Source organism: Catharus ustulatus, chromosome 3, assembly GCF_009819885.2.
Source record: "Catharus ustulatus isolate bCatUst1 chromosome 3, bCatUst1.pri.v2, whole genome shotgun sequence".
NCBI classification, from domain to species: domain Eukaryota; kingdom Metazoa; phylum Chordata; class Aves; order Passeriformes; family Turdidae; genus Catharus; species Catharus ustulatus.
In genome coordinates this window covers 68,436,524-68,449,232 of record NC_046223.1, presented here as the reverse complement: position 1 = coordinate 68,449,232, position 12,709 = coordinate 68,436,524, and the positions used below count along the sequence as shown (strand labels likewise).

The 12,709-nt window shown below is 49.0% G+C and overlaps 1 protein-coding gene across 2 annotated transcripts; it reads left to right on the top strand.

Moving 5' to 3' along the window:
- Positions 1-5,724: 5,724 nt before the first annotated feature.
- VGLL2 (vestigial like family member 2) lies at positions 5,725-12,289 on the top strand. 2 transcript variants are annotated; one of them, XM_033055559.1, is made up of 4 exons: positions 5,725-5,866; positions 8,030-8,315; positions 9,994-10,503; positions 11,579-12,289. In XM_033055559.1, exons 1-4 carry the CDS (start codon positions 5,786-5,788, stop codon positions 11,617-11,619), a joined length of 918 nt encoding a protein of 305 aa, XP_032911450.1. In that variant the 5' UTR covers positions 5,725-5,785; the 3' UTR covers positions 11,620-12,289. The 2 variants fall into 2 exon arrangements, with proteins under 2 accessions (XP_032911450.1, XP_032911449.1); XM_033055558.1 differs by having other exon boundaries at positions 11,417-12,289.
- The last annotated feature ends 420 nt before the right edge of the window (positions 12,290-12,709 follow it).

Genomic DNA, 12,709 nt, shown 5'->3' with positions numbered 1-12,709 from the left:
TCTCTCAAGTTGCAGTCTTCCTCTGCCACCTACCTTCCTCTGTCTGAAATATTATCTAAAAGAGTGGAAAGATGCTTCTAAAATGAAAGCATTTGCAGGAATTAAAGCCTTAGTGAAAAACTACTGTCTTTTTCAAAACAAAGTGTGCAAACATATCACTGTGCAATCAAAATCACTGAGACTGGACATTGCAGAGGATCTATATATCACAATTACATCAGGAGTTTAGTGTCTGTGTTAATAGGGCTGGTGCTTAAGAAACCTCGTAAGAGTAGAGACACAGCCTTTTTCTGCTTCCATATGAAAGCAATTTTTTAAAAAAACAACATAAAACATAAATCCTCCCCCCCTATTTTGTGCATGGAGGTGATTGTTAAGGAAAATTTTCACTGAAATTACCTTCCTGTTCTCAACACAGAAAAAATATGTACGCTAGGTATTATATACAAATACAAAAAAAATATATACCTTGATGAATAAATCTCAGAACAAGCCAGGTTTATCTTCTGGTTCTCATCAGTACTGAGAGGGGGAAAGAGGTGCACACTGATTCAGCTCAGATCTGAATGTGCCAAAACACCTGGAATCAGACAAGCTGCTGCCTCTGCCTCTGAGGGCAAAATTGAGTCTGTTTCTATGCTGTCTTGGGAAAAAAACTTCCACGAATTTTCCTATTGCAAAATCAAGCCCTGAAGTCAATGCATTCAGCGTGTTCTCACCCGTGTGAATGTATTCCCTCATGACAGCTCTGGATTTCCCTTCCCGCCCTGCATAATGATCTCTTCATCTGCCACCATCAGTAGAGGAGAGACAGGTGATGCCTCTGGCCCGTCAGGGCTGGGAAGGACGGGTGAGTGACACACGCCAGATGCTGCATCCTGAGCTGGGCTGCAGCTCCCCTGGAAATACATCATGGAGTAAAAATCACCACGTACGTTCCAGCTGCTGCACAGCGTGTCACTGGAGCAGACGTGCTGTCACATGTACAAATGCACACCAAATTGTATCCGTGCATGTGGTTAATTAGCAGCTAACAGTTACTTCTTTGAGGTGTAGGGGAAGAAAAGGAAAAGGGGAAAAACATCATACCTTTAAAGGAAGATCAAAATTAACTATACAAGCTCTCTGAGACTGAAATACAGGTTTTTCAGAACAGCGAAGGAGACAGTGAAGTCAGTGACATGTGTCCCCTGACTTTTACTCTGTGTTTTACTATATTCATAATGCTGATTTTTTTCTTTAATGTCAGTTAATTCAGTATCCACAAAAATTACTAAGCTAGAAGCTCTTGAGCCTGAAATCTTCTGCTTTAATACAGACCCAGAGGCTGGACCTCAAAAACATCCCTGAGAGCACCATGGTAACAGTTGCCAAGCCCTAAAAATCCAAAAAGCTTTTAGGGATGTGGAGCACAAAGACTGACAAGATAAGAAAGAGGAACAGCATTATCTACCTTAATTCATTTCAGCCAAATTTGACCCATGTAAACTTACAGATAGTGCATTCAGCTATAAGTTAAGTATGTGCTGAGTCCTACAGGCAGACCGAGGCATTAGAGAGTAAAGCAGAGAGCAGGAATAGGAAGACTAGTGAAACTGAATTTATCATCTTTTGCAGAAGGCACTGCACAATATAAATGATACACACAGCAAATAGACAAAAAAAATACAAGAAGAAAGTCAACACACAGTCTTCAGTATTTAGAAGTACAACTGCTGCCACACACGAGTATAGTACATGAACACTGTATAGGAATATTTGTATTAGTTTGTTTGTGGACTGTGCAGGATGATCATCAGTAATTTGAAAGTTGATATGAAATCACACCAATAAATTTAGCAGGTGACATAGTAATGAGAAGACTGGTGAGTAAAGTGAGAATTGGGATGTTTGGCAATACCCAAGTCCATTGCTGAGTCTCTTGGTATTCTCAAGAACAAACAGCACATGAATGGAGCTGTTTGAAGAGTTGCACATCTACAAACAAGGAAGACAAGTGATGGAAAATGTCTTAGAAAGGTTGATTGCACTAGGCATCATGGGCAAGTGCCACGGGCTCACATGGGATCATGACAGTTTTCAGACTAGTTAGTTGCAATCTTAGTCAGATATGTAAGTTTAGAAGAAATTCCAGGACGTTCCCAATACCATCAGCTCCTCATCACCAAGGAGTCTATGTAGTATCAAGATACTACAAGTCTACTTGTAGCATCAAAACCAAAAATACAGTGGTCATCACAGTGATGGAGAGCACATCACTATGATGTCTTCAAAACTGTGTTATGGCAAATAAACCCAACAGTAATAAGCATCAGTTGCAAAGAAGGTATTTTACTTTGTTTATACCTTCAGCAAGAGAAGTGTTAGAAAAATAAATTCTTGCCTCAATGTTTTTAAAACAATGTTGAAAAATTGCATAGGTTTCAAATAAATGGTACAAAAACTATTAGAGGAATTGCAGTAGAAAGTTAAGGAGCTCCATCTATTTTGGCAGGAAAAAATATTATATGGAATAAAATCAATTTCATAAGAGAAAATATTGCATACAAAAGGACTGTTTAGATAAGTGAACTAAGGCATTACATGAATTACTTGAAACCAAGCCAACCCAAGCTGGAAGAGAAAAACACGGAAGGCTATCAAGCAGAGCAGCAAAAGGCTGCAGAGATGGTTGGATTCTGCACCCACCTCATGGTATCTTCTGTTTGGGAAAGCATGCCTTCCTGGAAACAGTGAAAGTCTCCCTGAGTTTCTAAAGAAGTATATTAAAAACAGCAAGAATGAGATATGTGGCACAATTGAAAAACCAGAAATGCGCCTTCCGGATGATAAATACTTAATCCTTTAATTAAATGTGATACTTACTTAGTGCTCAAACCTTCACACACCAGAAGCTGGCAGGCTAACACTGGATGAAGCACGTCCAGGGAAGGTGAGCAACAAATGTGGCCAGTGTGATGCCATGTTTTTGTCCCAGTCTTTCTGAATGTTGGTATTTTGTTCCATGATCTGTTTGCTTGTCTGGTGAACCATTTGCAGTAGTACCCAATTCTTGTTTTGTAAAAAGTTTCAGCTTAGTTAGAAGATAACACTGGCTTGCTTTATAGGAGTGTTTTCTGAGTCAAGTTGTAACTTTCTGCATCTCGCTGTTTATCAGAACCTATCATTCTTTATTCCTAACAAGATTTTCTTTTCATATTTCTGCCATGAAATATTTACCAGTATATGGCTTAGGAGTAGGCCCATGCCAGTGCTATGATAGTGCACAGCCAGTTCTTAACCCATGTCCTTTCTAAAACTGTGCTTTCCTTTACTGCTGTCTTAATTTTCGCTCTGAGGTGACTCAGTTGTTTCTTTCCAAGTTTTTGTAATTCCTTATGTGGCTGAATCCACCTAAAATTCTTTGGTTAAGACCAAGGAAGACTGTTTTATATAATTGTAAATACACAGTGAGATCATTAGTGAATATAGTTTTTTACTCTTTGTTTTTAGGATAATTTCCTATACCAGGACTAACTTCACAGATGCACCAAAGAAGCAAAATATTGCCAACATTTTTGCATGAAAGTTTGTATTGCTCTACATTAAGACACTGAAGTTTACTCATGCCTTACAATGCACAGTTTTACAGTCAAATTATTGTCAGTAAAAGAGACCTAATTCCTACCAAGCCACATCAGACCCGATTCCCCTAGCACACACTTGAGTGTGAGGTAAAACCCCTGAACACAGCTCTCAAGGAGAGATTCTCCAGGATACACAAGCTAGACCATCTGCCACAGCACCCAGTCACACATGATGCTGTTACACTTTGGGTTTTTGCACACAAGTGAATGCTCAGCCTTGGCCAGTGTAAGGTCTTACCTTTGCTATGGCACAGAGTCCTGGTGAAGGGCTAGTCGGAGGAGCAGGATGGCATGCTGTGTCTTTGGAGCAGGTGTTCATTGGACCTACCCTCTGAGAAACGGGCTTTTTTGCTACTCTGCACAGCACACCATTACCTCTGAAACAAGCACAAGTCTGTGTGTGCTGGGCAAGCTCTCTACCTCTCACAAGCAGGGACTCAGAGGAGAAGTGAGATCCCGTTGTCCCAAGTGAGATCCCTCAGTCTCTCACTATGAGGAGGGAAGGGCTGTTCTTTAGCTGACTGCTTTAATTTGGACACCAGCCACAGAGTGAGTCCTCCCCCCTACTGTGACTATTTGCTTACTGTTCATGAGAAATAAAATTATAGAGTATAATTTACGTTTCTTATTTTAAAGCCTAATACTCAGAGATGATCCCCTTGTTTTCTTGACCACCAATGCAAAATTGGCTGTGATGGGTGAAGGAGTAACACTGAGGCAGAACCCACAGCCACAATGTTTCAGGCTGCACTGCAGTATGAAAAATGAATTTCCCAAACTAGAATAGGGAGAATGAAATTTGTTTAAATATGGATTTAAAACTTTGCACCTGGTGCAGAAAACATTGAAGGCACTGAAATAAGATTTTGGTGAACGACAGGCATTCAAAACAATTTCTAGCACTTGGAATACAAAAATTGCATATTGAAGAGAACAAAATAGAGTCAATGTTGAGTTTTAAATATGAGGTTTTTCTACTAAAATTAGTTTAAATATTTCTAGGTCTTCAAAATTCAAAGTGTTCATTGTTTGCAGATTTTGCCCAATACGTTTGTAACCAATCAGCATTTGAAAAATAAGTAAAATTCGTTCTCTTGTATTTTGTAGATTTTTTCTGCTTTCTACAGGTGCTTAGAACAAAACAAGATGGGTCTTTTCTCACAGTAGTTGTGACCTGTACCATGAAACTGAACATTTAAAAGATTTGATATTGAAATGAGAATTAAATCTCTGTTAAAAAATAATCTGCCTCCGATGCAACTCCTTTAAAATGAGCAGTGACGATACATTCAACTATTTACAACTTTGCGTGTCGTACTCAGTAGAAATCCAGGGAGTAAATCCAGTTTACCTTCACGATAATTTGTTGTTTTGAGTGACTTTGCCCTCGGCGTTGTTTTAGTTTCTGTTAAATGCAAAAGCATTGCCGTTCTCGGGATTCGTAATGATTCAAAAGTTTCTGGGGAGATTCCTCCTCGGGAGTAACTGGTTTTTCCTCCTTCGGTTTATCAGACCTCTCAACTCCTGTGGCTTTGGTGGTGGCATATGCCGGCGGACGCCGGACTCGGTGGGATTTGGATGGGGTCGCCCAGATCCCTGATTTTCCGGGAGCTCCACTTCACCCGAACCAGGAGCGGGGGGCTGCAGGGGCATCCTCCCCGGGGGCAGCACCCGGCACAGGAGGCACGTGGGATGTGATGAAATAAATGAAATTAAACAAAACACAGCGGGAGATGGGTGGACTCGCTGGGTAAGCCCCCATTTTCCGTCGACCCCCGGTTCCCCCCGCACCTCGCCAGCCTCCTGCGTGGCCGGAGCTCCCCCTGCGCCTCCCGCCCCGCTGCTGCCGGGCAGTCCCGGTTGCGGAACGGGGGTCTCCTCCCTGCTCCCTTCGCCTCTGCCACACCGGGCCCGGGGCTGTATTCCCCCAGCAGCCGGGGAGCCCCTGCGGGAGGGAGCCACGCTATAGGAAGGGCGAAAGGCAGGGAAAGAAGGCAGGGAGGGGGTGCCAGCACAGCCCAGCGCGGCCTCATCCCCACTCACTCCTCCCACCAGTGCGTGGTGCCTCTTAACCCCCGGGAACCTCCCTCCCCCAAAGCATTACTCCACTTCGCAGAACACGAGTTGATGAGAAAAAAAATACTCGGCCGCGGCCAGCCATGAGCTGTTTGGATGTTATGTACCAAGTCTACGGTCCTCCCCAGCCGTACTTCGCAGCAGCCTACAGCCCCTACCACCAGGTACGAGCCGGGGACAGCGGTGAAGAGGCAGAAGGTGGGAGGGGTATCGTCTGGAGGATGGCCGTCTGGGGCCTCACCAAAGGGAAAAAGGGAAAAGGAGAAGGGGAGGGGAAAGTGGGGGCTGAAGGGGGGGGTAGATCTGGGAGACTGCGATGGTGAGCGGAGCAGAACCGCATCCCACCTTGGCGCGGGGCTCGGCGGGGTACGTACCCAGGCGGCAAACGACGGGCTACGGGATGTCTTGGGAGAGAGGGCGCGATTTTAACTCTCAGGAGGACTTTTAGAGGGGTTGTTTGCTTGTTTGCTTGTTTTGAAATGTTTGCTTGCTTGTTTTCTCTACCGGGACGGGCTGCTTCCGAGCGCGGCGGGTCGGGGTAGCGATGTGTGTGGGGACCGTCGGGAGCTGCGAGACCGGGCTTCCCGGGGCATCGCTCAGCCTGGGCACCGGCAATCCCGGCCGCCGCCAGGGAAGCCGCGGGGCACAGAGATTTTGCAGCCACCTCGGAGGGGTGCTCCGGAGTTACCTCTGGAAGTGGGGGAGGCGAGAGAGACGGGAAGTTTCGGGGTTTCCCCGTTTTGGCGATAGCGGAGGAAGCCGCGGCCGCGAAGTGGAGCAAGTGGCTGCAGGATGCTCCCCTCTCTCGGGGCTCTCTCGGCGGCGGCGGCGGGACCCCGGGACATCCCCCAGTCCCCCGGCTGCCGGCAGCGGCCGTCGCCTGCAAGACCCACGGGTGCTTCGTGAGCTGGAGCCTCTGCGTGTAGCTCCGCCCGGGCGGTCGGGTATCAGCTAATCCCGAGGTCTCAAGAAAAGGATCGCTCCGGCCGCGGGGATGTTTCGGGCACGCACGGCCCGTGGCGCACGGGGATCTGCTGGCGCCGGGACGCGCACGGTCCCGCGTGGGTCAGGCTCGGCTCCCCGGGCTGCACCTGCTGCACACCGCTTTCCTTTTAACCCCTCTGCGTTCCCCGTTTTTCCCTAGCCCTTACCTTTTCCTCCCCAACATAACGAAAAGGGGATGGATATAGAGAACAGCGTCCCGGGGCCGAGGCGGGTGCAGTCCCGCCGTGCAGTGCCGGACCAGCGGCGTGGCGGTCCCTGTGCCGCCTCCAGCTCCCGGCAGCGGGGCCCAGCACCCGTCACAAATAGCAGATGATGTCTCCCCCATCTTGCTTTCCCTCTCACCACCCTCTCAACCCCCGGCTTATGACATTATTAAGGGGGATGATCATTACCTCAATGGCCGAACAGGGAGCCAAGCGGAAAGGCCGACGTCGCGACGAATGACATTATCAAATATATCGTGTGTCTTGGCCCAAGACTCTGCCCGGTCCCCTCGGTTCTTCCCCCGCCGGCCGCCCCAAGGATCTGCCCGCAGCGGCCAAGCCCGGGCTCCGCGTCGCAGCGCTTATTGCTATGAAACTCTCAGCAGCTGCAGACACGCTAACGCGCATAAGGACGGGAAACATCCGGCAAACTTCACAACGCCCGCTGTTTTCCCACTCGACGGCGTCCTGTAAAAGGAGATTAATCTTGTAGTAAATACCTGCAGCTTCTTGGTGTCCGGGGAAATGCTGAGTTTTGCCCCGAAGTGTGTTTGAGACTGTCAGTCTTTTTCCCCCCTCTTTCCTTCCACCTCGCCCCTGCGGGTTACGGGACTCTCTGCACCAGACAGATTTTCGGAGCCGGGGATCGAGAGGCTCTCGCCTTCTCCCAGCTGCCGGCGCTGCTCCGTGGGCGCTCGGCCGTCGCCCGCCCCTGTCCCCGCATTGCAGCCCCTTGGCAGCCGCCGTCCGCTCTGGAGCCAGCCGCAAAGGGCCTTTTTTTGCGGGTTTGGTGCGGGGGACCCGGCGGCGTGACCACCGCCCCGCCGCGCCTTCCCCACCCGGGGCTGTCTTGCTCCATCCCATTCGGCATCTGTGGGTTTCGGTCCCCCAGCCCTATTTGCAGTCCCTTCGCTGACCCCGGACTACTGAGGGCGATATGGGGATGTGGGGATTGTGTTGTATGCTGAGGGAACCGCCGGCAGCTGAGGACCAGACTTTGGCATCCTCTCGAAAAGATCGCGGGAGAGGGCACGGCGCTGCACGCCGGATGGCACAAGGGCGGGACAGCGCACCTTAGAGTGCTGCGTGACCGGCTCCGTTTTCTTTCCTTCCCTGCAGAAACTAGCCTTTTACTCCAAAATGCAGGAAGCCCCGGAGAGCGGCAGCAGCGCCGGCAGCTCCTTCTCCAGCCACCCCGCGGCCAGCATCAAGGAGGAGGACTGCAGCCCCGAGAAGGAGCGACCCCCCGAGGCTGAGTACATCAGCTCCCGCTGTGTCCTCTTCACCTATTTCCAGGGGGACATCAGCGCCGTGGTGGATGAGCACTTCAGCCGGGCGCTCAGCCAGCCCAGCAGCTTCTCCCTCGGCAGCGCGAAGGCGGCGCGGAACGCGGGCTCCTGGCGGGGTGAGCGCCCGTCTTGGCGCGGGGGATACAGGGGATGTAGGGGATGTGGGAGGTGTGGGGTACACGGGGGGCTGCCCTTCCTCGGCTCCACATCCAGGCCCCTTCCTCCCTCCCACCAGCCGCTGGTGCCCGGCAGGCATCCTCTGGGATCCCCGGCTAGGAACTGTCAGCTGCTTGGCCCTTTTAGGGTAAAAAAGGAAAGAATAAAGCCCTTCAGATTATGCAGGGGAGGGCATGGCCCAGGGGGAAAGCAGCCTGAGAAGCGGTCGAGGGGGAAACAAATCGTCTTTTCACTGCAGGTGCTTTACCTGGAGGGGGCTACTGCCCACCTAGCCACGGAGCGACTCCCAAACTGTGACTGTGACCAGTGTATTCCCCAGTGACCCCAGCCTTTAGTTTAGAGTGGTCATAGTGATGGGAGCAAAGCAAAAAGTAAATGTGGGAGTTATCTAATCAGCTTCACACCTCTAAAGAAAATGATTTTTTGTATGCAAGTATCACCACCCCAGTTGCTGCTGGAGTGCTGACAAGGGTCCTTAATTTTCTGAAAATAAGGGTTTCCAGATCTGCCCATGCGCTGTCAAGGCCAAGGCCATGGCTTATGCAGAGCTCTCTGTATCCATGCCTGATTCACACTGGACAGGCCCACAAGGGTAGTCAGGGTAGAGGGGAAAAAACTTCTCCGCACTCCATCTGCCAGAGAGTTAGGGCTGGCACTTCCTTGTGGGCAGTCTTAGTAACCCTCCCTCACAGGGCCACCTGCTTGGCCAGGGCTGGTTTCCCAGACCCTGCACAGATTGCTGTCTGTAGTGTCTAAGAATATTTCACGGGTGAGAGATATTCAGTGCTGGAATTGATGGCAGTAGAGGAGGTGTTTTTGCTCATCATGAACTGCTCCCCCTGCTCCTAAGCAATGCCAAGGTTCAGAGCTGACATACTTCCCTGGCAAAGAAGTATTAGGAACATGATTTTACTTCCTTCAGGAACAGTGTGAATTCTCGGTTAATCATGCATAAGATCTATTAGTGCTATTAATAATCACCAGTCCATCTTGCATGCTGCTGACTGGGCTAAGAAAATGTGGGGTCCCTGTCCTTTGCCCTGCCAATTTCCAAAGTTCTGCTGAGGGCTTTCCAAACGTGTTGACAATATACCTAAGAAACAGACCGCTGTAATAGATGGAGTATTGCCCCCAGATATTTGAGTGATTCAAACTTGCCTTTAGTCACATCTCTCACTGTTCCTGCCCACTTTGCAACAGCACTGAGGTAGCAGCCGCTTTCCAGGAAGTGTTGGGCATAAATCCCAAGAAAAGGAGATTATTACAAAAACAAAAAAGGAAAATTTAAGTGGTGTATAGTAGATCTCAATCAGTTTCCACTGCTGAAGACACAAGATGCTTCTCTCGCCTTAGGTAACAACCTTTTGCCCATCTACATAGTAAGAGAAAGCTGGAAGATATAATTGCAGTTTCATGGATAAGCCATAGGTAAGGTGTGTTGGAGTGGCATCTGTACTTGTTTGGAGCAAGTTCTTACGTTTGCCAGTTTTTTGTGGAATAAAGGGAATGAAAGGACTGGTTTGGGTGGAATAGGGAGGGACAGAGCCCTCAGGAAAGGAGACCAAGTCTTGTGAGGTGTGCTCATTGCTAACTTTCTTTCCCACTTCTTTCACCCAGATGGTTCCTTCCCAATGAGCCAGCGCATCTTCCCGCCGTCCTTCTGGAACAGCACGTACCAGCCCTCCTCGGTCCCAGCCAGCTTGAGCAGCCCCCTGGCAGCTGCTGCCCACAGTGAGCTGCCTTTTGCTGCCGCCACCGATCCCTATGCGCCCGGCTCTCTGCACGGCCACCTGCACCAGGGCGGCCCTGAGCCCTGGCACCACACCCATCACCACCACCACCACCACCACCCCTACATTGGGACACAGAGCACTGCCTACCCCCGCCCCGCCGCCATGCACGAGGTCTATGGGCCCCACTTCGACCCCCGCTACGGCTCACTCCTGGTGCCCACTGCCTCCGTCCGCCCGCACCGCCTCACCCCCGCCTCCGTATCCACACCGGTCAGCCCCCCCTGTGAACTGGGCAAGAGCGAAGCAGGGGCTGCTGCAGCCTGGACGACACCGGGCCCCTTTCCCAATGCAACAGGAGACATGGCACAGAGCATCGGCCTCAATGTGGACACAGGTAATGAGCTGCCCTCGGTCCCTCCAGATCCCCTGGCTCAGCTGCACCCCTGCTCCCTGGTTCCACACCGTCCATAGCAGTAGGAAAGGACTCCTGTGGGGTGGCTGAGGTTCTGCTGTGGGGGAATGAAGTGAGGCTGGAAGCCCCGTGTGTGACACCTGAGTATGCTGTGGGAGCTCTTCCTGGGGCTCTCAGGCCAGACAAGTGAAGAAGGGATAGGAAGGATGGGACAGGCTAACACATCACATTTTCACAATACTACTTGAGTTTCTGACACCCTCAATCATACCCTGAGGCTACAGGTTGCTTTGAGGCACTCTTGTCCTGGCCCTGGCTTGCTCCTCCTCCACTGAGCAGCGAGAGCTGGGAGCAGAATGGAGCAGCCTCAAAGGTCATTGTTTGGCCCCATCCAAATGATCCCTGAGGGATCATTTCTAGACACCATGCAGGCTCATGAACTAGCTCATATCCTTATTTACCTTTTCCTTCCAGTTTTTGAGATGAAAGCACAATTGCATTTGCTGAGCAAAAAAAGGCAGTGGTCTTCTCCAGGATATTGCCTGTTGGGGTGTCTGGAACCAAGGCTGTGGCTTGGTGCTGACAAAAATGGGTACACAGGCACAGTCAGGAGTGACAGGTCCTGAGTCAGTGGTTGTGAAGTCTAGTCCATGCTGGTTTCTTTATTGCAGCCACTAATATGTCTTTATGGTGTCCTCACTTTAAGCAGGAGGGATGTGTGCCTTTCTTCAGTCTGGCTTGGGCTCTTCTGGTTTCACAACCTTGTGGGGCTCTGGAGATCCCATGCTTTAGACTGATCTCAGCTGGCAAGAAACACAATTTGTTTTCCTCTGTTCTTAAATGCCTGTACCTATTTTTCTTCTTCCTTTTTTTTGTTTCTTCTCTCCGTTCTCAGGTTTGCAACCTCAGGATAAAAGCAAGGATCTGTACTGGTTTTAGAGCTGTCCTTCACTCTTCTTCCCCTGGCTCTTCCCTGTAGCTCTCTACCCGTTAGACATGGTGGCATTCAGAGCTGAAATCGGGTCAGTTTGTAACAGCTTCTGATCTTGGTTTGCAGCTCGCCGTTACTCCTTCTGTGGTGGATCCCTTCTGAGCTGATGTGCTGACTCAAAGACTCTCAGATCCCCCCCTGCCCTTTTCCAAGCCTACCGTGGCCCTGCCGCTCGGGGAAAGACAAGAGGATTTAAAAGGACCTGGCATTGCAAGGCTGACACTTTAGACTTGTTTCGGAAAGGAAAATCGTTCTGTTGCAAGAGGAGAGCCAAAGACATTGAACCTCTATTTAAGCAGACCCCACACCCAGACCTGCAGCCAGATTACTCTGAAAGAGTCAAATGAGATCATGGATGGCAGTGTAAAACCACTGGCCTTCTTACAGGCAACAGAGGAAGTTGTGGGGGTTTTTTTAGTGGTGTGAATATTTTTTTATGTCAGTGAAAGCTATTTCTTGAATGCAACCAAGGGAAAGCTACTCAGCAGTTTTGAACTGGATTTTTATTTTGCTTTATAGAAAAGGAAACGAAGAAGAAACTGGAACTTACAGACGTTTTTGGACTATCACGAACTGGTTTTCAGCTTTGTGGTTGTGAGTGGCAAGTGTCTGACTGGGGCCACCTGCCCTGGACTCACAGATGTGCAGCTGTTCCCCTCACAACTGCTTAAATCCCAGAAAGACGAAAACCAAGGTGGCATTTCTCAGAGTTTGGCACATTTGCATTGGCTGTGTAACAGTTGTTTGGTTGGGGGTGGGGTGGGTTTTTTGGTTTTGTTTGGATTTTTTATTTGTTGTTTGTTGTTTTTCCTTTTTTTTTTTTTTTTTTTTTTTTTACAATAAACATTTTCTGGTGAAAGTTAAACCCTCTTAAAGCAGGGGAAGAAAGGAATCTGATGAAGAATGGTTCACCTCCAACCCAACAGCCTTTAAAGGGAGCACCAGAACAAAAAGCACATGATGGACATTAGTTCTGAGCTGCCTCTAACACTTCCCTTTGTCTATTTGTTGCTGTAATTTTGCCACTTTAGTAGTTGTTTTGTTTGGGGTTTTTTGAAAGGGGGAATTAGAAATTTAACAGTAACAAAGCTGTATTAAAGGTATCTCCTTCTTTCACCCTGTGTACTTTAATGAAGAATTAAAGCTAAGTAAGAGAAATTAGGCAAACTGGAAACTTCAGGATGAAGCCAAAAATGT

Bases quoted from the DNA above. Each gene is read 5' to 3' on its own strand.
- VGLL2 (XM_033055558.1), top strand. From the start codon at position 5,786: ATGAGCTGTTTGGATGTTATGTACCAAGTCTACGGTCCTCCCCAGCCG. The intron at 5,867-8,029 runs GTACGAGCCGGG...CCTTCCCTGCAG, and splicing joins CCTACAGCCCCTACCACCAG to AAACTAGCCTTTTACTCCAA. The intron at 8,316-9,993 runs GTGAGCGCCCGT...TCTTTCACCCAG, and splicing joins GAACGCGGGCTCCTGGCGGG to ATGGTTCCTTCCCAATGAGC.